The sequence below is a fragment of the Ursus americanus genome, chromosome 5 (genome assembly GCF_024610735.1).
Source record: "Ursus americanus isolate L20-20 chromosome 5, mUrsAme1.1.p, whole genome shotgun sequence".
In the NCBI taxonomy this organism is placed as follows: Eukaryota; Metazoa; Chordata; class Mammalia; order Carnivora; family Ursidae; genus Ursus; species Ursus americanus.
Genome location: NC_142131.1, coordinates 26665963 through 26690158, shown reverse-complemented (window position 1 = coordinate 26690158; position 24196 = coordinate 26665963). Strand labels below are relative to the sequence as shown.

The window sequence follows — 24196 nt, the reverse complement described above, 5'->3', positions numbered from 1 at the left end:
GCTATTCCTTATATTCCACATATGAGTGAAACCATATGATAATTGTCTTTCTCTGCTTGACTTATTTCACTTAGCGTAATCCCCTCCAGTTCCATCCATGTTGATACAAATGGTGGGTATTCATCCTTTCTGATGGCTGAGTAATATTCCACTGTATATATGAACCACATCTTTATCCATTCATCTGCACCCCAGTGTTCATAGCAGCAATATCCACAATTGTGTGCTAGTTTTTAATTACCAGGTACCATATTATTGTAATAAGCTTTATATGAAAATATTTAACATTAATTTTTATATCCATTAAAAACTTAACTTTCTCTCATGTTCCTTAGATTTATCATTATAATTTTAGAATAAATTCAGCAACAGTGTACAGGGATAACCCTAATTTATATGGAAGCACAAAGGAGAATATAAGTTTAAATCCTTTCACTCCTTGCAACTTTTGCCACAAATGATCAGTCAGTCCTTTGTTAACTTTAAGTTTGGACATTGACGTTGTTGTTTACTCTTGACTCATTTGGGTTGGGTAGAAGGAGAAGAGATTGGAGAGAGGTTTAAGGACAGAGACTCAGAAGGCCTTGTAAACCATGCTAGGAATTTAGGGTTTCATTTTCCAGACATTAGGAAACCATTGTAAGTTTGTTTTGTTTTTAAAAAATTATAAATATTAACATGTTTATTTCTCATGACCATCATAAGAAGTGGAAAAGCAGGCACTATTATCGTCACTGTTTACAGATGGGGAAACTGAAGCATGGCGCACTGGGACTCGTACACTCAGCCATTGTGTCCTGCCTCCTCTTGGATAGGATTCAGTCTGTATGTATATGCAGCAGTTGTTCGTGATTAAACTCAGTAATTAGTAGTAAGATAAGAAAAAAGTACATATAAACTTTTAAATTCATTAATGCAACATCGACTGTTAACTGACATTGCAGAAAAAGCTATTGTCCAGTTTAGGACACCTTCTTATTTTTCTTTTATGATAGATCTTAAAAAAATGCTTTGTAAGAACAGATAACATGAAATCTACCTTTTTAACAAGTTTTTAAGTGTACAACACATGTTTGTTGACTACAGGAACAGTGTTGTGCAGCAGATCTCTATCACGTAGTCAAGTTGTGTAATGGAAACTATATGCCTGTTGATTAGCAACTCCCATTTTTTCCCCACCCCCACCCCAGCCCTTGGCAATCCCCATTCTACTTCTATGTTTCTATGAGTTTTATATTATTTTATTTTAATTTTTTAAAAGATTTTTTGGGGAGCCCAGTGTGGGGCTCGATCCTGGGGCTCCTGGATCATGACATGAGCCGAAGGCAGCCGCTTAACCGACTGAGCCACCCAGGCGCCCTGAGTTTGTTTATTTTACAGACCTCACATAAGTGGTGTCAGGCAGTATTTGTTCTTCTGTGACTGACTTATTATACTTATTTCAATATGACTCAGTTGATTTTAAAATAGGAGTCTGCTGGTAAGGTGGAAAATAGAATAGGTGTTAGAGAAAGTAAAGATAGAAAAGTTACGTTATCAGAATAACTCAGATCAAAGATTATAAATTAGTGAAATGTCAGTGGGATTGAAAGAAGAGTACTAAGGACTGGATATTGTAGGTTAAGAGAGTAAGAAGAATCCAAAGAGAACACCAAATTCTCATTTTTCATACTTACAGAGTAAAGGTACTAATTGGTTTTCTGTGTTGTGTAGCAAATTGTCACACATTCAACAGGTAAAAGAAACACCGTATTATTTCAGAGTTTCTGTGGTTTGGGAGTTCAGGCATAATTTAGGTGGGTCCTGTGCAGAGTTCTCATCTGGAGGCTAAACTGGGGGGGATCCACCTGCAAGCTCATTCAGGTTGTTGGCAGAATCCTTCACCTTGAGGTGACAGGACTGAGCTCCCTAGTTTCTTGCTGGCTGTAGGCTAGGGACTGCTCTCAGTTGCTAGAGACCACTCACACATCCTTTTCACATGGTCCTCTCACAGTATGGCAGCATGCTTCTTCAAAGCCAGCTAGGGAGAAAGTCTCCAGTGTCAGTCTCGTAGCAAGACACAGTCTCATATAACATCATATAATCTAGGGAGTAAAATCCATCACTTTTGCTGTATTCTGTTAATTGAAAGCAAGTCACGGGCCCCACCCACACTCAGGGGAGGTGGAATCATGCAAGGGGGTAAACACCAGAATGCAGAGTTCACTGGGGTCACTTTATTGTGTGTCTACCACACATACTTCCAGCCTTTTACAACGTGTACAGCAAGGAGATCAGAGTGTACATTCTGGCATTGGACGGACCTGGATTTGATTCCTGACTCCATGACTTTTGGTCACTAAACCTGTTTCCTCGTCTGTAAATGAGGATAAAGGTCTATCTCATGTGGTGTTAGAAATCAGTGAAATAATGCGGGTAATACACTCAGGTGAGTGCCCAGAACACAGTAAAATGCTCACTCTTTCTCACACGCATTATCACATTTGAGCTTCAGCCGCTATGAAGAATAACTAATTGAAAAGTTAAGTTTCAATTGAAGGATATGCCCAAGTTAAATAAGTCGAAGTTGATATTCAGAATTTGAAACTTAATCTAATGGACTTTCTGCTGTGCCAGTATGAGCATAAAAGAACACATTCGTGAAAATTGTGAGACTTGAGAAGAGGATGGGCCCATAGAGATTTACTATTCCAGCCTCCCCATTTCACAGATAAGGAAGCTAGGACCACACAGGAAAGTTACCTAACTTGGCTAAGATGACACAGTACTTAGTGGCCAAGCCAGGACTAGAGCACTGGTCTCTTCCCTCAAGTTACTACTTCTACCATATTTAGCTACATAACATAATTTATAAATTGCATGACTTTTTAAAAGTTTTCACTCCATCTTCTAGGCCAGAACTTCCTTTTTCAATGTGACAGCTAATTTTTTAATGCCAAGAGATAGATATATAGAAAGTTCAAGTTCAAGGCCTAAGGCCTAAAATAAGAATTCACCTGTCTCTAGTGACTAAAATTCTGCCTTTCTGAACATCTCTATCGTATAAAATGTGATTTGCTTCTTTAAATGTAAATTTAAATTACCGGCTTGTATGTATACATATATCTGTAATTATTGACTCTGTATTTTATTTTGAACTGACTCCTAAAGGCCCCTCAATGATAGTAATGAAATGAACACTTAAAAAACATAGAATCTTGTTAGCAGCCATGTTAGGCCAATATTTCCTACATGTCTTAATCCACTGGTGTTGGGAAAGAAAACTTGATTTAATATTCTTTTATCATTCTCCATCCTTGTACCAGGTGTTTTGCTAGGTGCTTGGAGGAAGAGAAGGGGTCACTAAATGACCAGTAATTCTCCCACCCTGAGACAATAACTCTAACGTGTTGATAACCTTCTATATTTTTTTCTGCACAGGTAATTTTTAATAAAAATGACATAACATTTTTTTTAAAAACTATCATTACAGAAGCAAGGCCTGTCACAGTAGAAGGGAACTCAAACAGTACAGGTTGAAAACTAAAAGGCTCCCCCCGACCTCCTCGCACCTCTGGCACTGAACCCTAGACCCGTGCACTCGAAGCAGTCGCTCCGAGGGGTCCCACCTGTGTTCTGCTGGTAGTTAACCTTACAATGTCTCTAAAATATTCCTCACCCTAATTTTAGATTTGTTTACTTGAGACAGTATCTGTTGAACTTCTGGCTACAAATACAAAGAAATCATTTATCACTCCATGAGCCTTCCCATTTTTGAAACTGTTCTTACTTGTACCTTTCCAAAAGCTATCAGCATCTGTCCTGCTATAATTATCTCATTCTTTTTCATAGGCTAGTTTACAAAAGACCCAATAATCAGCATTTGTGTTATTAGGATTTGTGTATATGTTACATCCACATTCACTTGAGAGCTTAAAAAGTATGTAACCCTTGGGGCGCCTGAGTGGCACGGCGGTTAAGCGTCTGCCTTCGGCTCAGGGCGTGATCCCGGCGTTGAGGGATCGAGCCCCACATCAGGCTCCTCCGCTATGAGCCTGCTTCTTCCTCTCCCACTCCCCCTGCTTGTGTTCCCTCTTTCCCTGCCTGTCTCCATCTCTGTCAAATAAATAAATAAAATCTTTAAAAAAAAAAAAAAAGTATGTAACCCTTAAGGTGTTAGACTGTCAGAGGGGCCCCTCCTAAGCATCCCAGTCTAAAATTCTCACTTTTTAGCTTTTTTCACTTCTGTTGTTCTCTGTCTTATGTTTTCCTCTCGAATGCTATTTTCCCTTTTTGGTCTCTATCTCTCTTTGAGCAGTTTATTCGTGAGGACTCACAGTGGCAAAGTTTCTGAGTTCTTGAAAGTCTAAGATAAGCTTTATTTTGTCTTCATACCTGTTTTGAAAGTTTAAATGAATATACACTCCCAGATTCTAAATGTAAAGGAGTTGCTCCCTTATCTTCTAGTTTGGTGTTCATTCTAGATATGAAGTTTCATGGCATCTTATTTTCATCCTTTTGTTAGGAATGTTTTTTTCTCTCTCTGAAGTGTTCAGGATTTTTTAAAAAATTTCTGTCATTTCTAAAATTTTACTGGTATGTTTCTAGTTGAAAGTCTTTTTTTAATTTCTACCTCCAATATTTTATTTTCTATCCAGAAATGTTTTAACATAGCTATATTATATGGATATACATATATATTTAATAACAAGTATTCAGTGTGGGTCTTCAAACTAATCTAGGCTATAAAAGTTTCGTTTTTTCAGAATACTTGGACTAAGTATATATTCAGCTAGTACTTACTGAGGGTCTAATATGTACCTGCTATTTTTTTTTAATGATATGTTAGTCACCATACAGTACATCGTTAGCTTTTGATGTAGTGTTCCGTGATTCATTGTTTGCGTATAACACCCAGTGCACCATGCAATACTTGCCCTCCTTAATACCCATCACTGGGGTAGCCCATCCCCCCCACTCCCCTCCCCTCTGAAGCCCTCAGTTTGTTTCCCAGAGTCCATAGTCTCTCATGGTTCATCTCACCCTCCGTTTTCCCCTGCTTCATTTTTCCCTTCTGTCTGCTAATGATCTCCCTGCTATTCCTTATGTTCCACAAATGAGTGAAACCATATGATAATTGTCTTTCTCTGCTTGACTTATTTCACTTAGCATAATATCCTCCAGTCCCATCCGTGTTGATGCAAATGTTGGGTAATCATTCTTTCTGATGGCTGAGTAATATTCCCTTGTATATATGGATCACATCTATGCTGGTGAGGATGCGGAGAAAGGGGATCCCTCTTACACTGTTGGTGGGAATGCAAGCTGGTACACCCACTTTGGAAAACAGTGGAGGTTCCTTAAAAAATTAAAAATAGAGCTACCGTATGACCCAGCAAGTGCACTACTGGGTATTTACCCCAAAGATAGAGATGTAGTGAATAGTTGTAAGTCTTTTCTTATTCATCTTATTAATCTTATTAATCTTACTTGGCATTTTGTGGAAACTTTCCATTTAAAGATGCATGTCTTATTTCAGTGTAGTAGTAATTTCTTCTATGATATTACTACTTTTGTTGTGTCTACCTTCTGTACTTCCTATTGGGTGGACTTTAAACCCTCGGGAACTGGCTATGTTACAGTTATTTGTGTGTGTTTTCATTGCTTGATCTGTTTACTGTGCTCAGAGATTTCTTTGAATTTAACTTTCAGATTTAAATCTTGGTCCTCCACAGTATCTAATTTTAATCCCGCCTATACAGTGAATTTTTTCAGTGATCATATTTTTAATTTACAAGATTTTTTGTTCTCCAGCTGTTCCTTTTTTTGGTAGACTGTTTTATTTTAAGGCTGCAGTGTTCTTAATCTCTCTGAGGATACCAAATAGAGGTTTTGTTTGTTTTAATTCTGTTTAGTGAATTATATTTTTATTCATTTCCTCTGCGGTAGTTGTTTTGTTGGTTGTTCTCAGTTCTCCTCTTTCATCCTGTCGGTTTTCTTCAATTCTCCTCAGATTTTTCTTTAATTTTGGATGCTGTTCATGTGTGTAAACGGAACACTACTTCAGGTGTTCTTAGCACTGGCACGTGCTTCCTCAGCAGTTGGGCTGGCCTCTTGCCCTAGCACATCCCTCCACTAAATCTAGACACTTTCTGGTGACCTGGTGTTTTCACATAAGATATGTTGCGACCATTTTCCAATGTCATAAATTCAAACTTGCCAGTTCTACTGGTTGCAGAGTTTTCCATCATAGTATTATTGCTCTCTTTTTTTCAAAGATTTTATTTATTTGACAGAGAGAGATACAGCGAGAGAGGGAACACAAGCAGGGGGAGTGAGAGAGGGAGAAGCAGGCTTCTTGCTGAGCAGGGAGCTCGATGCAGGGCTGGGTCCCAGGACCCTGGGATCATGACCTGAGCCGAAGGCAGACACAACGACTGAGCCACCCAGGCGCCCCACCCCTTTTTTTTTCTTTAGGCGTTAGATTTTTCCAGTTTTTCACTGGATAACATTAAGGAATATATTTGTACATGCATTTTTCATACCTCTGCGATAATTTCCGTAGTGTTAATTCCTTGAGTGAAATTTATGGGCTGTGAAAGAGTTCTGACAGACATCACTAAATTGCGTTTTGAGAGATTGTAACAACTCTCAATCTCACATAAGAATACTCTTTTGCCTACACTCTCAACAGTGGTAGATATCATCATTCTTTTTCATCTCTTTGCTAATTGTTATATATAAGGTAGCATTTTATTCCTGTTTGAACTTGCATAATATGTGAATATTTTCATGAGTTTTTGTGTGCGTGAATTGACTCTTCCTGTCCTTTGCCTGTGTCTGTTGGAATGTTCACCATTTTGTTTTGCTTTATGAGAGTATTTGTTTTAGGAATATTAACCCTTTTTTATACATGTTGCAAATATTGGTGTCAGTTTGTGGTTTGCCTTTAACTTTTTCTTTTGTGTTTTTTGCTGTACATATGTATTGGTACTAGGTTTATAAAGCTCCCATCTACCTATGCAGACATTAAATCTGGTTTATACCTCTTGGTATGTTTATGGTTTCTTTTATTACATTAAACTTTTAAAGCCACATGAATTTATTTTGGAATGTAATTTGAGCAGGGGCACCTCTATTTTGTTTTGTTTTTGAAATAACCAACTAGCTGGCATGTTTTTGTGGTTTGATCATTCATTCTTTCCTCCCTTACTGATTAGAAATCTCTCCCTTGGGGCGCCTGGGTGGCACAGCGGTTAAGCGTCTGCCTTCGGCTCAGGGCGTGATCCCGGCGTTGTGGGATCGAGCCCCACATCAGGCTCCTCCACTGGGAGCCTGCTTCTTCCTCTCCCACTCCCCCTGCTTGTGTTCCCTCTCTTGCTGGCTGTCTCTGTCTCTGTCGAATAAATAAATAAAATCTTTAAAAAAAAAAAAAGAAATCTCTCCCTTGTCATATCCTAAATGTTTTATATGTGTATGTGTGTATCTGCCTAAAAATATCTTCCCAAGAGCATCCTACAGTTCATGAAATTTCTAGCCAGACCCCTACTGTTTCCAGAAAACACATAAGTGTAATACTTAATAGTTTGTGTTAAATCTTATTTAGTGCTTGCTTATTATTCTAATTCTTGAGAATCAAAGACCCTTCCCCTCACCGTTTGCCTTATGAGAGCACTTCGTTATCAGCTAAAGATTCATTCTTTTTGTCAGCTTGCAACCTGTCAGGAGTAAAAGCAACCATGTTAAATGGGGGTCAAACATTATGATTCTAAAGAATTCAGAGTGGTTTCAGAGATAGGAAAGTTCAACCTTTGTGGTGGGGAAAAATAGTAATAAACATAGAAAGTTGATATAAATAACAATATTTGAACTTTAAGGAAGTCTCCAGAATGCTCATAAGTTAGCAACATTTCAGAAATTATGTTTTATAGTTAATTATTTTAAAATGTATAAAATTAAAGCACTTTCTATGAAACCTTACTAACCCCATCTATGGTAGAGTTATCCTAGATGGAGTTACATACCATTTCTAAATGGCACTGATTCCTGAAGTAGTTCTCCTAAGGGTCTTCCAATCTGTGGGAAAAACGTTGTACTCCATCTTCCCCGCCCAGTACAAGGCTCTAGCCTGGAGATGGTTAAGGCTGGATTTCACCATGACTTTCTCCAGAAAGAAAAGTTACATTATGCTGCTGTAGGCCACATGTGAACTATTAGAGCAAAACTACATTGATGAAGGTATTTTGTTGAGAAAGTAGTTAACCAGAACTCACAAAGCTGGTTAGCGGGTCGAAAACCTGAATTCTGAGTTTTGCTATTAACTGAGTATTGCTTAATGATTCTCCCCCAACACACTCCTCCCCCCCCCCCAGAATCCTTTTGGACTAAATGGACATTTTCCCAAATGTGTTCTGTAGAGACCATTATTGCCACAAGGTGCTCTGGGAGTTTTAGGGTCCACAGTTAAATGACTTAGAGAAATAGTGTATAGTAGACCCTTCTCTAGAAAATGCACAATGTGTAGTAGCATATTAAAGGATCAGGGAAGTCTTACAGAAAGGAAACCCTTTACATCTTTTTGTACTCATTTCTTGACATCTCTAAGAACTGTGTTCCATGAAGTCCACTCTAGGAACCTGTTTTAGGTGTCTGAGATTACTAAACATCTATGATCCTAGTAAAAATTTTTAACCTATATAAATAAATTATTTCAACATGGTCCTGTAATTTGTAAAGCATTGTGGAATCTTCTTAAGGCAATACTAGAAAAAAACCCTTTATATAAATTTCTTGTACTCATGGATTTTTTAACACAGCAACAGGGAGAAGCATTATTTTCCCTCGTGAATACCAAAACTTTGGTTTAGAATGATTGCTCAGAAGGTGGGGGTCACAGGTTTCCCTGCTTTTGGGGAGCTCTGTCCAACACCTCAGACTATCCACAATATTTCTACAGGGTGCAGTTTGACATTAGGCACTCTTTTATATCCAACACGTTTTCTTTTGTTTAATATGATTTCAGCTATTATTGGCTCAAAGTATATAGACCCTTAGGGATCCTTTATTGTTCTTACAGTAATGCTTGGCTTCCGAATAATAAGGTTTAGAGGAAAAATCAAGGTGTCTTCATCTAATTTGTAGGATGGGTGCTGCAGATAATATATATAAAGGACAGAGTACCTTTATGGAAGAGCTGACTGACACAGCAGAAATAATAAGACAAGCAACATCCCAGTCCTTGGTTATCTTGGATGAATTGGGAAGAGGGACGAGTACTCATGATGGAATCGCCATTGCTTATGCTACACTCGAGCATTTTATTAGAGATGTGAGTATCTTGCACACCTTTATGTATGTGAATGGTGCATAATACATAAATTGTTTTTCTGGCCTCAGCTTCTAGATAGTCAAAATTATCTTTACTTATTATAAGTGACCCTATACCTGCAATTGACTATTAAAACACTATACATTGAACTTTGATGGATTGGCCCTAAATCCTGTCTGTAATTCCCTGATGTGTCGTCTTTGCTTTTGCTGAAGCAAAATAAACCTGGTCAGTAGGATAAAGGCCTCTCTGGAAACTGTTTCCCCCCCAAAACAGTTTGTTATTATCCTTGGCAAACTCTAAGTCAAGTGCAGGGACACCCCCACCCTGCAACCCAGTCCAGAAGGAAAGAACAAAAAGGAGATAGAGCCATTTTTACCTATGAAATCCTTTTTTCAGCAATATCCTACAGGACCTCAATAGAAGGCCTTTGATCTCATGACTGTGTCTTTCTGTGTACTCTTTCAGTGCATATCTGGTTTTTCCAGAGTGCAGTTCTGAGCATCTTGGTGCGAAGTTTTGTTTGTGTTAAATGCTCCATCCCTGTCATCTCCATCAAACCCTCCCCTTTAACACTCTCTCTCTTTGTACATTCTGGTCTCTCCTCTTCTGTCTCTCCTTCTTGGCACCTGCCCCAAACCTTGTCTGTTCTTTGGTTTTTCTTTCTGTATTTTGTTCTCCACTTTTAAAACTCTTTCCTTTGTGTCTTTCCTCCATTTTCATTTCTTCTTCTCTTCCTTACATAGCCAATAAAAGCAAATTTTTTAGTCTTATTTCTTTGCACAGCATACGATGCAAAAATAACTCCCCTTTTCTTTAAACTTCTATGGGCCTCAGTTTTTTGTTTGAACATTTAGTTAGATTACATAGTTAATGATGGCATGTTTTCTACTTTAAAATAAATATTTCTAATTTTTCTTTAAAAAATTATTTGCAAGAAGATAGAGCTCGGGAACGTCTCTTTAATTATTATAGAAACTGCATATCTCAGGTTCAGTAAAGTCCTGTTACTGCCTCCAAAACACATTTTAAACATTGATTTAAGAGCCTTCAGGAATGAATTATGACAGACTGAGTTTGCCACCTCTGAGCTTGATTTCGTTGTTCCTACTCTGTAGCTGCTTATCAGTTACTATGACTGTATAACAAATTACCCCAAGACTAAATGGCTTAAAACAACAGTAATCATCTGTTAGATCTCTCATGGTGTCCGGAGGTAAGGAATTTGGGAGCACCTTAGCTGGGTGGTTTTGGCTCAGGCTCTCTCCTGAGGTTGCAGTAGAGTTATCAGCCAGAGCTGGCATCATCTGAAGGCCTGACTGAGGCTGGAGGACCCTCTTCCAATGTGGCTCACCTGCTACTGGCTAATTAGTGCTGGCAGTTGGCCAGGACTCTCACTTCCTTTCCCTGTGCACCTCTCCATAGGGCTGTTTGAATCTGAGTGGCTTCTGGCATTCCCCAGAGGAACCATTCCAAGAGGCCGAAGTATTTTATGCATTTATGAGAAATTGCATTTTCTGACGTAGCTTTACAAGCCATACGCTGTCACTGCCATCATATTCTGTTGTGCCCAAGGGCCAGCCTTGATTCGTTGTGGGAAGAGACTACTCAAGAGCACAAACATTGGGAGGTAAAGAACTTGGGGGCCATGTTGGAGGCTGGCTACCAAAAGCAGTTTGGCAATATTTTAAAGATTCCTCTAAGAACCCTCAGGAACAAATTATGACAGAATTAAATTTGTCGCTTCTGTTTTCATTGGTTCTATAGCAGTTTTTTGATGTTTTAAATGTTAATGAAGAAAGTATTATTTTTAAATAAAATGTATGTTCAAGGTAAGTCATTGAAGAGGATTGATTCTTCAGGAGCAAAGAATCTCTACCCTTTTTATGGATGAAAATCTGTACTTTTATGGTGTCTTTGATTGCTGGGATGGGGTAGAGAGAGCAGACAGAAGAATGGGGAGGCTCTGTGTTGTGGCTGCAAGCTGAAAATAGCCTTGAGGAGAGCAGTATTGTAACCCAAACCCTTAGGTCTGCTGGCAGGAAATGCCTGTCGGCTCAGGGAAGGGGCATCATGGAGACAGCTGGTCCAAAGATACTTCAGGGCAGATTCTAAGAGCAGCTCATCAGAGAAATCTTGCCTTAATAGGTTTCTTGTAATTGTTATAGGAGAGAAGGCACATGTTCTGACTTTTAATGAGGTGAATGGCAGATGAATCAAAACTGAAGTTCTCTGATTTAATTACTCTCTTCTGCTGATTTTTATCTTTTTTTTAAAGTTATTTATTTGAGAAAGAGGGAATGTGCGAGCAGTGAGGAGGGGGCCAGGGAGAGACTCCTCAAGCAGACTCCCCGCTGAGCATGGAGCTCAGTGCAGGGCTTGATCCCAGGACCCTGAGATCATGACCTGAGCTGAAATCAAGAGTAGGTTGCTTAACTGACTGAGCCACCCAGGCTCCTCTTCTGCTAATTTTTAGGCCAAGATTTGGCATCTGCTTCTTTTAAGATTTAAGAAATTAGGGATTTCTAGAATACATAATAACTTATGCTTTAAAATAAAAGAATCCATAAATGCATATTAATACTAACAAAACAAAAATAAAATTTAAAATAGCGGGGTTAGGGTGGGGAGAAAAGAAAGCTCTTCTTTACAGAATGCCAACTAATAAATATGGAGGGAATTTTTTTAAATCAGCATTTACTGGTCACCACATCATCAGGCAGTGATGATCCATAGATGACAAAACTTCAAGATGAAAGATCATTGGAAAAAAGAATATTCACACAATCTCCAAGTATTACTGCACAAGTTATTAATTACAAAGGACATAGGTGTCATTATAGTAGAGAAATCTGGGCACTCACTTAAACCAAATAAGCAAATTTAGCATTCCCAGTAATGGGGCCAAATTGACATCGGCCTCCTGATATGATGTACTGCAAAGAGTATGGTACCTACATAAATATGTAATATTTCTGGCAATAAGGTTTAATCTTATTAGGAGAAAATAATCAGCCAAATCCGAATGGAGGGATGTTATACAAAACAACTCCTGGATATTTCAAAAACATTAGTGTCTTAAAAGACATAAAAGAAAGGCTGGGAACTCTTCTAGATTGAGGGAGACTAAAGAGACATGACTAAGTGCATGATCCTTGATTTTTTTTTTTTTAATATAGAAAATATTTATAAAGAGTATATTACTGGGACAGTTAAGGACATTTGTGGACTAATGTTAGGTAATAGTAATATATCACTGTTAAATTTCTTGAGTGTACTAATTTTATTCTGGTTAGTAGGAGAATGTTTTTGTTCTTAAGAGATAGAATTTTAGGTATTTAGGGATGAAGTGTCATGTCTGCAGTTTTCAAATGGTTCAGGAAAAAAAGAACATGTGTGTGTTATGGCAAAATTGTAACAGTTGTCTAGGTAAAGAATATACAAATGTTCATTGTACTTTTCTTACAATGTTTATGAAGGTTTGAACTTTCTCAAAACAAAAGTTGGAGAAAAGTTTAAAGAAAATTTAAAAATAAAATAACGGGGACGCGTGAGTGGCTCAGTTGGTTAAGCATCTCCCTTCAGCTCAGGTCATGACCCCAGGGTCCTGGAATTGAGTTCTGGATCCGGCTCCTTGCTCAGGGGGGAGCCTGCTTCTCCCTCTGCCAGCTCCTTCCCCGGCTTGTGCTCTCTCTCTCTCTGACAAATAAATAAATAAATCCTTTAAAATAAATAAAATAAAAATATAATAATGTTTGTCATGTCTTACTGCTTTAGGTGAAATCCTTAACCCTGTTTGTCACCCATTATCCACCAGTTTGTGAATTAGAAAAAAGTTACTTACAACAGGTGGGAAATTATCACATGGGATTCTTGGTGAATGAGGATGAAAGCAAAGAGGATCCAGGTATGAAATACACATGCAGTAAGTACAACTAGAATGTTGTTGGTTTTCATGTTTGATAACTCAAAATTCATGAATACGTGAACTTATTGCTTATTAAAAATAAAAGCTGTGAATGTTGATTATAAATGACATTTGTCCAAATTCATTTTCTCTAAGCTTAGGGTCAAGTGGAATTTACATTTCTCTTTGCCATCTCTGAGTGCTTCTCTGGTCTTTCTTACCTCATTTTTCTACAAGAAGAAGATGGGGTCAGGGGGGATATATAGATTTTACTCTTAGATTCATCTCAGGAAGGATGCCCTAACAGTCAAGTATATTAGTCATCTTTCAAATGTCTGATATATTTCCCTAAATATCGTCCCCAGTATCCTATACTGGACATACGTTTTATCTTAACTTGACAAGGAAACTGAACATTGGGTCAAGTGGCTTCCCATGTGGGCCGCCTGGATGGGGGCTGAACTGAACCTAGAATCTTGGATTGTGCTTTCAGGTTCTTTCCTACTGCTAGAACTGGTATGTGGGATCTACACTATTTTTCCTAGCCTTTCCACCCCGTACCATAGCCACAGAAATGAGACGTTTCATAAAAAAGAACATCATTAGCCAATAGAAATAAATTCAAGTGCTGTAAGTAATATAGTCAATTTTAGTATAATTTTATTTTCCTGTTCAGTAGTAATTTTTTTAAGCTCCCAGCCTGTGGGCCAGTGATGGTTTACACAGTTGGTGTGCTACAATGGAAAATCCATTACCCAAGACACTCCAGAGTCCAAATTTTATTTTGGAAAAGTAATAAAGATGGACCTGAAAAAGAAATCAGGCAGCTGGCCCAAATGAAACAAAGCACTGGACCTGAGATAAATGTAATGTTAGGCAATCCTTTCCTTTCACCACCATGTAGTCTTGAAAAACACATCATAAATTCTCTCATGGAAGCAGTTTCATGTCCATTAATCTGCGTCCAAAGTGACAGGAGGAGCTTAGAAGCTAAAACCCAGTGGGATAAACAAGAGTTCACCAGCAGGGGAAGGGTCACTGATAAGCGTTTATGTGAACTGACTGCTAACTGACTGCTAACTGAACGCTAAAAGCGTTCTGGCATTTTATCTTACTGATTGAAATTTATATTCATGAACATAATTTTAAACATTAAATGATGCTAAAAGGCTCACGCTAGCAGGCAGTAGACCCTTGCTTCTGTCCCTTCCCTCCATGTCCCTTCCCCATCCGGTCCCAAGGCAGCTGCTTTCAGCTCTTCCATTGCTTTCTTCCATATCTCTAATGAATATGCTTATAAGCCCATCTCTCAGCTCAGCGTCTTGACACATTACTGCTTGGCTTCTCACTGTGCTGGATGGGAGTCTTCATCCTTTCCTGCTCTGATCTCCAGTGTACTCATTCCAGGTTCCTTCTGCCTCATTCCTCTTCATAGTTTTCACTGTTATTGCCAGTAAGTGTTGCTTAATCATGAGCCAGGTATGAGGACAAGTGCATTTTCTTTCTTTGGCAACCTTTTTGTTTTCTGTGTTTTTGAAGGCAATAATTGCCTGGTTTTCATTCCATTCTTTTATTTGAGTCTATATCTGACTTTCCCTGTACCCTCCAGTAGCTTTGTGAAACACCTCTCTAGACTTTTTTCCACGTGATCCAACTGCTGGTTCCACTTCTCCTTGCTGGAATCATTCCTCTGGAGCCCTTTGTCCTGCTCATCTGAACTGGTTGCTCCCTAGGCCTGCTGCACAGCTGTTGTCCTGAGACCGGCCTTTACCATCATCCTAGGAATTCTCTCATCCCGCCTTCTGTGCATTTGATTGCAGGTAACAGGACACTGGAATTCACAGGGGCTCCAACAGTAAGAATAGAAATAATCTCACATTACAGGAGCCTCAGAGGAAGAGTGGGCTTCAGCTACTCTTCTTTGCACTTCTCCAGGCTTTGTCTTCCTGCCCTGCTGGCTTCATCATCAGGCTAGTGACAGGGTGGCTGCAGTTCTTTCATGCGTCAAACCCAGAATTGACAGTGTCCAAAGGAAAAAGGGGACCAGTGTTCCCTGTGACTCTTCTTAGGAGCCAGGGAGCTTTTCTTAGATGCTCACTAGCATGTCCTCATTGTCCCCTCTCCTTTTCAGAATTGAATCCCGTGCTCACTCTTAAACCATTTGCTAGAAGTGACAATGACAGGGGTGACTTTGATCAGCCTAGCTTCATCAGGATCAACTTTTGGAGCTTGGTATGAAGACATTACCCCCTCAGTTAAATGGTCAGTGAGTTAATTCCATATGAAATCAGGGTTTTCTTAGGGTTGGAGGAGATTTTGAATAGGCTACTAATAATATCAACTAAAGGAGGTAAAAGTTTTGAGATTTTTGCAGGAATGAAAATGTCTCCAATATACCTTCATACTTGATTTATAATTTCACTAGGGCTAGAATTTTAGGTTGAAAATAATAATCACTCAGAATTTGAAGCATTGGTGCATTGTCTTCTTACTTCCAGTGCTGTTCCAGCTACATCTGTGTTTCATCCATTACTTTTAACCTAACTCCTCTGCTGTCTTGAGTTAGAGGCCGCTGTGTAGGTCATCAGTCAAGCGCCTCAAAGACCTTTTGGGTGGCTTTTAAGATACTCTGTTATTTCCCATGGCGAGGTAGATAAAGCGGACTAGCAGTAAGAAACGTGTACTTTATTCCAGTCTATAAAATCTTGGACAAGTTACCTAACCTCATCCACCTCTAAAATGATATGAATCAGTCCCAACAGTGACTTCAGAGACTATTTGATCAGCACATATTTCTTCAATAACTGCCTACAGAAGTTTGGCTTTCAAACAGATTTTGCTAGGTTCCCCTGTAACAAGCAGAAACATGAATTGTTACTTTCTCTGACTCTAAGCAGCGTCATATAAATTTTTCAGTAGTATCCATCTAGGAAATGGTTATAAGTTATAAGTAAAGTCCTCACCAAGAACTTTTATTTACCATCTTCTGTCCTGTCTGGCTTTGTCTGCCGCCACATTTCCATCACACACGCTCACACTCTTTACCCTTCTCCCCTCTGAGAGAGGCAAAGGACAGTCCTGATGTAGAACATAACTCTAAAAACTCCCTAAAGAGAGGGGGTGCCTGGGTGGCTCAGTCAGTTGAACATCCGACTCTTGGTTTCGGCCCAGGTCATGATCTCATTGGATGGTGGGATCAAGTCCCATGTCGGGCTCTGCGCTCAGCGGTGAGTCTGCTTGAGATTCTCTCTCCCTTTGCCCCTCCCCCTGCTCATGAGTTCTCTCTCTCAAATACATAAATAAATCTTAAAAAAACAAACAAACCCTAATGTGATTACAGAAGAATGGTCACATTATTTACCTTGTTGGTGTGACAACTACCATAATTCGTACTACATGGAGACCAGGATATGATGACAAATTGAGCAACTGTTTTACTAAGGTATGTTAAGTTATTCAGAGCAGTATAATATTTTATATTATATATCTATAAAATATATCTGTATATTTTATAGCTATGTATATGTATACATACTCTATGTTATATATATAAAGAAAAAAAAAGCCATCAGCAAAGCAAATTTTAACTAAGAGGGTTTTGTGGCATTAGTGGGCTTCCAGAAAAGGATAGAAGGATGGATGGATGGATGATGAATGGACAGACAAATGAATGAATTTTTTTTTTTTTTTTTTTTGGAAAGACCAGCATGGAGGCTAGATTATAAAGGAGAGGAGAGGCTGGAGGTAGGTACATCAGTTAGAACTAAGCCAGTTGAAGTGATAAAGACTGTTTTTTATCTTGAGGATGAGAAGAGTTTGCCCTTTTGATTGCCTGCTGCTGTTTGCTTCACTTTTGGTCATGTGAGCATCAGAGAGTAACAAAAAATTACCTGGGTTAGCAGGCGCTGTTTTCTCCTTGCTTCTTTCCTAGTCTCTTTCCACCCACCTCCTCACCTGTTCTTTATGTTCCTGGAGTTTTATTTGGAGGCAAAAGGTATTCTTAGTGCTTTGTAATGTGAGTTTTAGGCTGTATTCCTGAGAGTGCCAGCTTTCTCTCCACCTCCCACTTCCAGCACCCAGCCTTAGAAAGGTGTTATTTGTTGCTGAATTCTTAGGGGAGGTTAAAGAAAATTCCATTACCCTTTTTCTCAGTTATGTTTTTTAGTTTTGAGCTGATAAAAGAATAAAGCACATACATTTATCAAATGACATAATGTATGAGAAAAAGCTCTTGATAAACTTATAGTAAGTTTATTTGGATCTCAGAAATTATTAAAAATCTGGTTCATTTTTGGGTATTTTTGCAACGCGGTGTAATGAGATTGAATTTCATAATAAAAGCTGCATAATCCTGAGGTGCTTTAGATTTATCAAAGATTAAACAGTATGCAGCTTTGTCTTTCTGTTATAGTACTTCATTGTATCCCAATTCTTTGGAAGTTTTTAATTGATATGTATGTATTTGTATGATAGCCAGGAAGCAGAGTCTGAGATTTTTGTGCCAGGTGTTGACTGGGCGTGCTCCTATGATCAACACCTGAGGGCAGGACTGGGTACGATGGGGCTGTTTTGTGGTTGTAAGGCTTCAGCCAACCCTACAGAGAGCTCTAGGACGGGATTGGTCTTTCAGAATTACTTCAGCTTGGGGTGAGGGAGCCTGGCCTTTATACCCTTTATTAGCTAGCTATTGTTGCCCAGCAGATTACCCCCGAACATAGCTTAAAACAACAAACACTTATCATCTTATCATTTCTCTGGGTCAGGAATACAGGGGCAGCTTAGATGACCACTTTTACCTCACGGTTTCTCCCAAGGCTACAGTCAAGGTTGGATAGGTCAGTTGTCACCTCACGGTTTCACGGGGAGAATTTACTACCCAGACCTCTTACATGGGTGCTGGCAAGCTTTAGAATGTCTACTTCCAAGTTCACTCATATGGCTGTTGGCCAGAGACATTAGTTTCTTTCCATGTGGGCTTCTTCATAAGGCAGCCCACAATATGGCAGCTGGCTTCCCTCAGAGCAAATAAGCAAGAAAATGAAAGTGCCCAGGACAGAAGCCACAGTATTTTGTAATCTAATCTCAGAAGTGACAAGAAAACATTTTTGCCGTATTTTATTTGTTAGAAGCAAGTTACTAGGTCCTGCACACACTCAGGGCATGAATATCAGGAGGCAGGGGTCTTTGGTGGCCATCTTAGAAGCTGCCTACCAACTCCCAGAGCAACCAGTCACGGTGCAGGCTGCCCAAGACAGGACATGACCTCAGATGAAGCAGGTCTCTTCTTAAGTTGAGGTGACTCCCAAAGAGGGGATACAGCTGAGGATTGTGGGCTGACAACCTTCTGACAGCTGAGGCAGTAAACCCTTTAGTCCTAATTGGGAGCTGGGGGGAACTGAACAGCATCCACTTGAATATATCGAACTCTTAGTTAATCCAGTACATTTAATAAACTAGAATTTCTCAATATCTTTATTTAAACTGTGCAACATGTTATATTTCCTTATGCATTTTTTGCTGTTGTTTTGTCTTTAGCATTCTTAGAAACATCTCTTATGTGTGTTACTTTACAGAGTGTATTACATACTAGACTGTTCAGTGAGCACATTCACTGAAATAACACTTTTTTGGTCTGTTTTTACAGGAAAAATTGTATTATACTGTGTATCAGAATCATTCCCTCATAATAGCAGTTCAGTTGAAATTTTTTTAGTAAGCAGCATAAAACAAATCTTTACCTTACACCAAGTCATTGTTAAAAACTCTTGTAGGGCGTGGCATGTGACTGGCTCAGTCTGCAGAGTTGATCTCGGGGTTTTAAGTTTGAACCCCTCATTGGGCGTAGAGATTACTTAAAAACAAAATCTTAAAACAAACAAACAAACAAACAAAAAAGACCCTTTTAGATGAGCTACAAGGTCCTAAATGCAAGAAAATTTTCAAAACAGTATTTCCCCTTTTCCTAGATATGTACTATTGATAAATGGAACTAAGAGGTGATTAGGAACAATGTGTTTCTTTTTCAGATTGTAAATTTTAATTGAATGAAGTTGTAAGAACTTACATGTCTTATGTAATCTTCTTTGAGCTTGCAGGCATGGTTTTCTTTATCTCCTCTTTTTTTTTTTTTTTTTTTTTTTTTTTTATTTTGTAGGTGAAGAACAAGTCCCTGATTTTGTCACTTTTCTTTATCAAATAACCAGAGGAATTGCAGCAAGGAGTTATGGACTAAATGTGGCTAAACTAGCAGATGTTCCTGGAGAAATTTTAACGAAAGCAGCTAGCAAGTCAAAAGAGTTAGAAGGATTAGTAAATATGAAGAGGTCAGAATGATTGTGTTGCCTTTTTTGGTTTATAATGAAACCTTCCAAGTTGTCCAAGGAAGAGGAGTGTCACGTAAATGAATGTCAGATTTACCTTTAAGCATTTTTTCAAATATTCTGAAACATTTAATTAAAATAAAATGAAAACAGATCTTTGAAAAGCTCATGTGAATTTAGTCCGCCTTCTCTACTCAGATCTTTATCTGTTAAGTTGCTAAATTGGTTTTTCAGTCATTTTTCTAAAGAACTAAGTTAACTCCTTCCTGTGTGCCAACACATTAGTTGCTTAAAGCATTCAGTTATACAACTAATTACTGAAAGAAACCATGACATTTAAAACCTTAAGAGTACTTCCTTTGTTCGTATATTGCATTCAGAAGATAAGAATTCTGTCAGGACATGAATGAAAATAATAGTATTATATAACGATGTAATTGTAGTCGGCATCCCCCTGTCACTTCTTTTGTGGATTGTGACAAATTTTTCATTCTGAACTACTTGCGGGGCACCTGGGTAGATCAGTTGGTTGGGCGTCCGACTCTTGATCTCAGCTCAGGTTTTGATATCAGGGTCATGAATTCAAGCCCCATGTTGGGCTCCAACTGGGCGTGGAGTCTACTTTAAAAAGGGGGGGGGCGCCTCGGTGGCACAGTCGTTAAGCGTCTGCCTTTGGCTCAGGGCGTGATCCCAGCGTTCCGGGTTCGAGTCCCGCATCGCGCTCCTCCGCTGGGAGCCTGCTTCTTCCTCTCCCACTCCCCCTGCTTGTGTTCCCTCTCTCGCTGGCTGTCTCTCTGTCACATAAATAAATAAAATCTTAAAAAAAAAAAAAAAAAGAAAGGAACAGCTTTATTGGGGCACCAGTGTGGCACAGTCAGTTAAGCATCCGACTCTTGGTTTCGACTCAGGTCATGATCTCAGGGTTGTGAGACTGAGCCCCCTGTTGGGCTCCGTGCTCAGTGAAGAATCTGCTTAAAGACTCATCTCACTCTCCCACTCCCCCCTCCCCCATCTTGCTCACTCTTTCTCTCTGAAATGAATAAATAAATCTTTAAACTGCCTTCTCTCTGTCACTTAGAATGCTTACATGAATGCATTCTTTTACCCTTGATATACAGCCAGCATGTAGTCAGTATATTAACTGATCTTAATATCTATCTGAGGTATACTTTGGAAGAAAGATATTCCTAGAAAAGTATATTAGAAAATAATAAGTTACAGCCTTTTTCCCCCCAAATACAAGATTATATGATAAAAGGACATAAGCTCTTCGTCCATCTCCTGCCCCACTCCTGTGCTACCGAGAAAGTCTGATATGCCTGGGGCAAGACATTACTGCCCTGGTTGATAACCATGTGACCACGAGGGAACAGATGGTTGGTCAAATAGAAAATCTTGGCTGGTCACCATACTACAAGAAAAATTCATAGTCCTGGAAATCATTACCAAATTTAAATATTGAAATAGCAATACCTAATATTAATTAAACAATTACCAACTTGTATACTGAAGTACGGTTGTGCAACCAACTTCTCCATTTCTTTCCTCTTGTGGTTCTGCCTTGCCACTCTATACTTAGCAGTGGTAAATGGTGGTTGACCAAGTCCAAAGTGCTGGAATACTGCAAATGGCATGACATGTAGCTTCCTCAGTTGGCATTCTCTTTTGGATCATTTCCACCATGCCAAATTAGGAAAGTAATTATTTATTATGAGAGTTCAAAGAGAAGCCCTTAGTTCTCCACAAAGTCCAAAGACAAACTTAAATCCTCTTTTGTTATCTTATTATTATTTTTCTTCTTCCCTAGAGAAACTAGAATAAAACTTTACTACAAACAGATATGTATATATGCGAGACGGCAGTAAAATAAGGGAGTTTATACTACTGCTGCTACATAGCTTATATAATAGAAGAGCAATAACATTCACAGGTTGTAATATTTTAACTCTTCCAACTACCGTGTGGCATTTTGAAATCTATAACCTTGACAAGACAGAGAATTGTCAAAAGAGGTTGCAATGGGGTAGAATCTGATCATTTATTAGGACACTATATTCATTATTTTTACCCTTTTACTGAAAGTGCTCATCACATCAGTCCCATTGGCAAGATCAAAGAAACCAAAGGGAATCCTGTACCTTTATGGGGGTTTGTGATAACAGCTAGTATTTATTGAATGCTTACTGTACAAGTCTACACAGTCATTTGCAGCAGCCCAGGCAGACAGGTGCCAGTTACTGTTCTCACCACTTTACATGTACTAATTCAGTCCTTATGACAACCTTGTGAGATACCGGTACTGGCGTTATCCCCATATCATAGTTTGGGAAAATGAGGCCACACAAGGGCAGGAAATCGACCAGGATGTCAGGGTCCAGTAACTAGTCAGTGGTGAAGCAGTTAGTGGAACTCACTCTGGCTCCAGACCCTCAACATTTAATTGGTTGGTCTTCCACAGAAAAAATATGTCTAGGTTATGTTGCATTCTGCTCTTTAATTAGCTAGCTTTACTTTATTCAATCAGTTTTACTTTTCCTCCTGTGAGCACATATAGCCTCTGGCCCGAGTTAGAAGGAGAGCGAACTGGCTTCTCCCCTCCTTGAAGATAGTGGCAGTCAGCACCTTCAGTCCTTGATTCCAACAGCATCACCAGAAGGCTGACGCTGACATAGCTTGTAACTACAGAGCCCTGCCTGGTATTCTAATGTCATAGACCTTTTTTTTTTTTTTTTTAAAGATTTATTTATTTGAGAAAGAGAGAAAGAGCATGCAAGCAGGAGGGGCAGAGGGAGAGAGAATCTCATGCAGACTCTGCCCCTAGCACGGAGCCCAAGATGGGACTCGATCTTACAACCCTGAGATCATGACCCAAGTCGAAACCAAGAGTCAGATGCTTAACCAACTGCACCACCCAGGCGCCCCTGTCATAGACCTTTTATAGCTTTCAGTGAAATGTATTGTACCCCAACAATTTCATTTGTAAAATAAATGGTATTTTCTTTCTCTCCAGGAAAAGGCTAAAGTGTTTTGCAAAGTTATGGATAATAAATGATGCAAAAGACCTACAGAAATGGAGAGACGAGTTTGAAATGGAAGAAATTCCAGGCTTCTCTTCTTGATTAAAACGAAGACATTTTTGGACAAAACATGGAGATTAAAAATACCATCTGTACAAAACAACTCTCCAGTAACAGCCTATCTTTGCGTGATGTGAGCATAAAATCAGAACTATGGTATATTCCCATTGGAAACAGACCTTTTGTGTAGAAGGTCTGTTCCAGGTTCTGTCATCCTGACTTACAAAAGTATAAACAGTTTTGAATATTAAGACTTCTGCGACATAGTTAGAAAACTTCATGAATAATAAGATTCATATAAAATCTGACCTCCTAAATGAAGCCTGACATAAACTTTTAGAGAGTGATAGAAAAATTTAATTCATATTTTTATTTCTTCCAGTTCAGATTAATTTGCAACTGGGTGAGATGTCTAGCAGAAATACACCTTTTCATTTGAACTAAAGAAATTTTATAATGCCACCAGTTTATTCACTGTGAGCATAAGAATTTTTGATGAGAAATGGAAAAAGATTATCATGCTTTTAGAAAGTGAGCACAGAAAGAATAAGATCATATGAAATTTGAAAAAGTTAAATGCTCTCACAGTTTTAAATAATTTAAAGATTATTGATGAAATTATTTGTCATTCATTCAGGTAATAAACATTTCATGAGTACTTGCTAAAAATAATGATTTTTTTCCTTGTTGAATTTTGGGTTTTTCAACTGTCTGGCAGTTGCTACTTTTTAGGTTTAATTATGGAACCAAGATTGCTGCTCCTACCAGATACACAGAACTGAGCTCATTTATTTTGGACATTTCTGTTAATCAGTATAGAAAACGTATGACCTCCCCAGTATTGAAGTATGTAGCTTTGTTGATAGTTAACCGCACTCCCTCCCTACGTGGTTAGGATGACATGTATTCATCTGCATCCCTGAGGTTTTAGCAGCACTTACAACCTGACTTCTCATCACCGTGTGGTTTTGTTTGTAGATCTGTGATCTTGCAAAAAGGCTCTCCATCCTATTTCGCACCCATTTGTTATTCCTGATCATTAAATGTCTTCCCCACATTTGACGGACAGATTTCTAACTCCTTCTTTAGTTTGTTTCCTCCAGTGGTCCTAAGAGTGACCCCTGGACACAGGAGTCAGTGTAATCTCCCCAGGCGGAAGGGTGGTTGGTTGCTGTATTTTCGAATCACTCACGCGGTAGCCCCTTGATTCCTAGCCTTTTTGAAGTTAAGAGTATACCACCTGATTGATCCCACAGTCCCTTCAGAAGTACTAACACAGTGAAATCCTCAAGAATGTCTCACAGTAGAGTTTACTCTTGGGATTTACTATCAAAATTTTAAAAAGAACAATACTTCTTAAATAGTGTTTTAATACTCTGTATGATTATAAATGTTTTATATTCTTTCTAACAAGATTTTGGAGGTAGTGCCGTAACCTTACTGGCAGGCCAGCAAGAAAAGGAGATGAATCCAGGAATGTCATGCCCCTGCCTGAGGGAGCTGCAGGGACCAGCAATCAGTGGTAATGTCCAAGTGGACATTTTGAGCCATCTCTGGCTTGGGCAGGCCAGCGTCAGCATGTAAA

General features: G+C 38.9%; 1 protein-coding gene across 4 annotated transcripts in view; it reads left to right on the top strand.

Annotated features, from left to right (window-relative positions):
* The window catches only part of MSH3 (mutS homolog 3), a 188583-nt gene extending 165300 nt beyond the window's left edge, over window positions 1-23283 (top strand). For 2 of the 4 annotated variants that reach the window (XM_087862031.1, XM_087862030.1), the window contains exons 21-24: window positions 9121-9307; window positions 13085-13214; window positions 19369-19537; window positions 22545-23283. In XM_087862031.1, coding sequence (XP_087718157.1) covers window positions 9121-9307; window positions 13085-13214; window positions 19369-19537; window positions 22545-22653 — 595 coding nt within the window. In that variant the 3' untranslated portion in view covers window positions 22654-23283. Of the gene's footprint in view, window positions 1-9120; window positions 9308-10732; window positions 10938-13084; window positions 13215-19368; window positions 19538-22544 lie in introns of those variants that run through there. The other 2 variants (XM_087862032.1, XM_087862033.1) reach the window with 2 other exon arrangements.
* The last annotated feature ends 913 nt before the right edge of the window (window positions 23284-24196 follow it).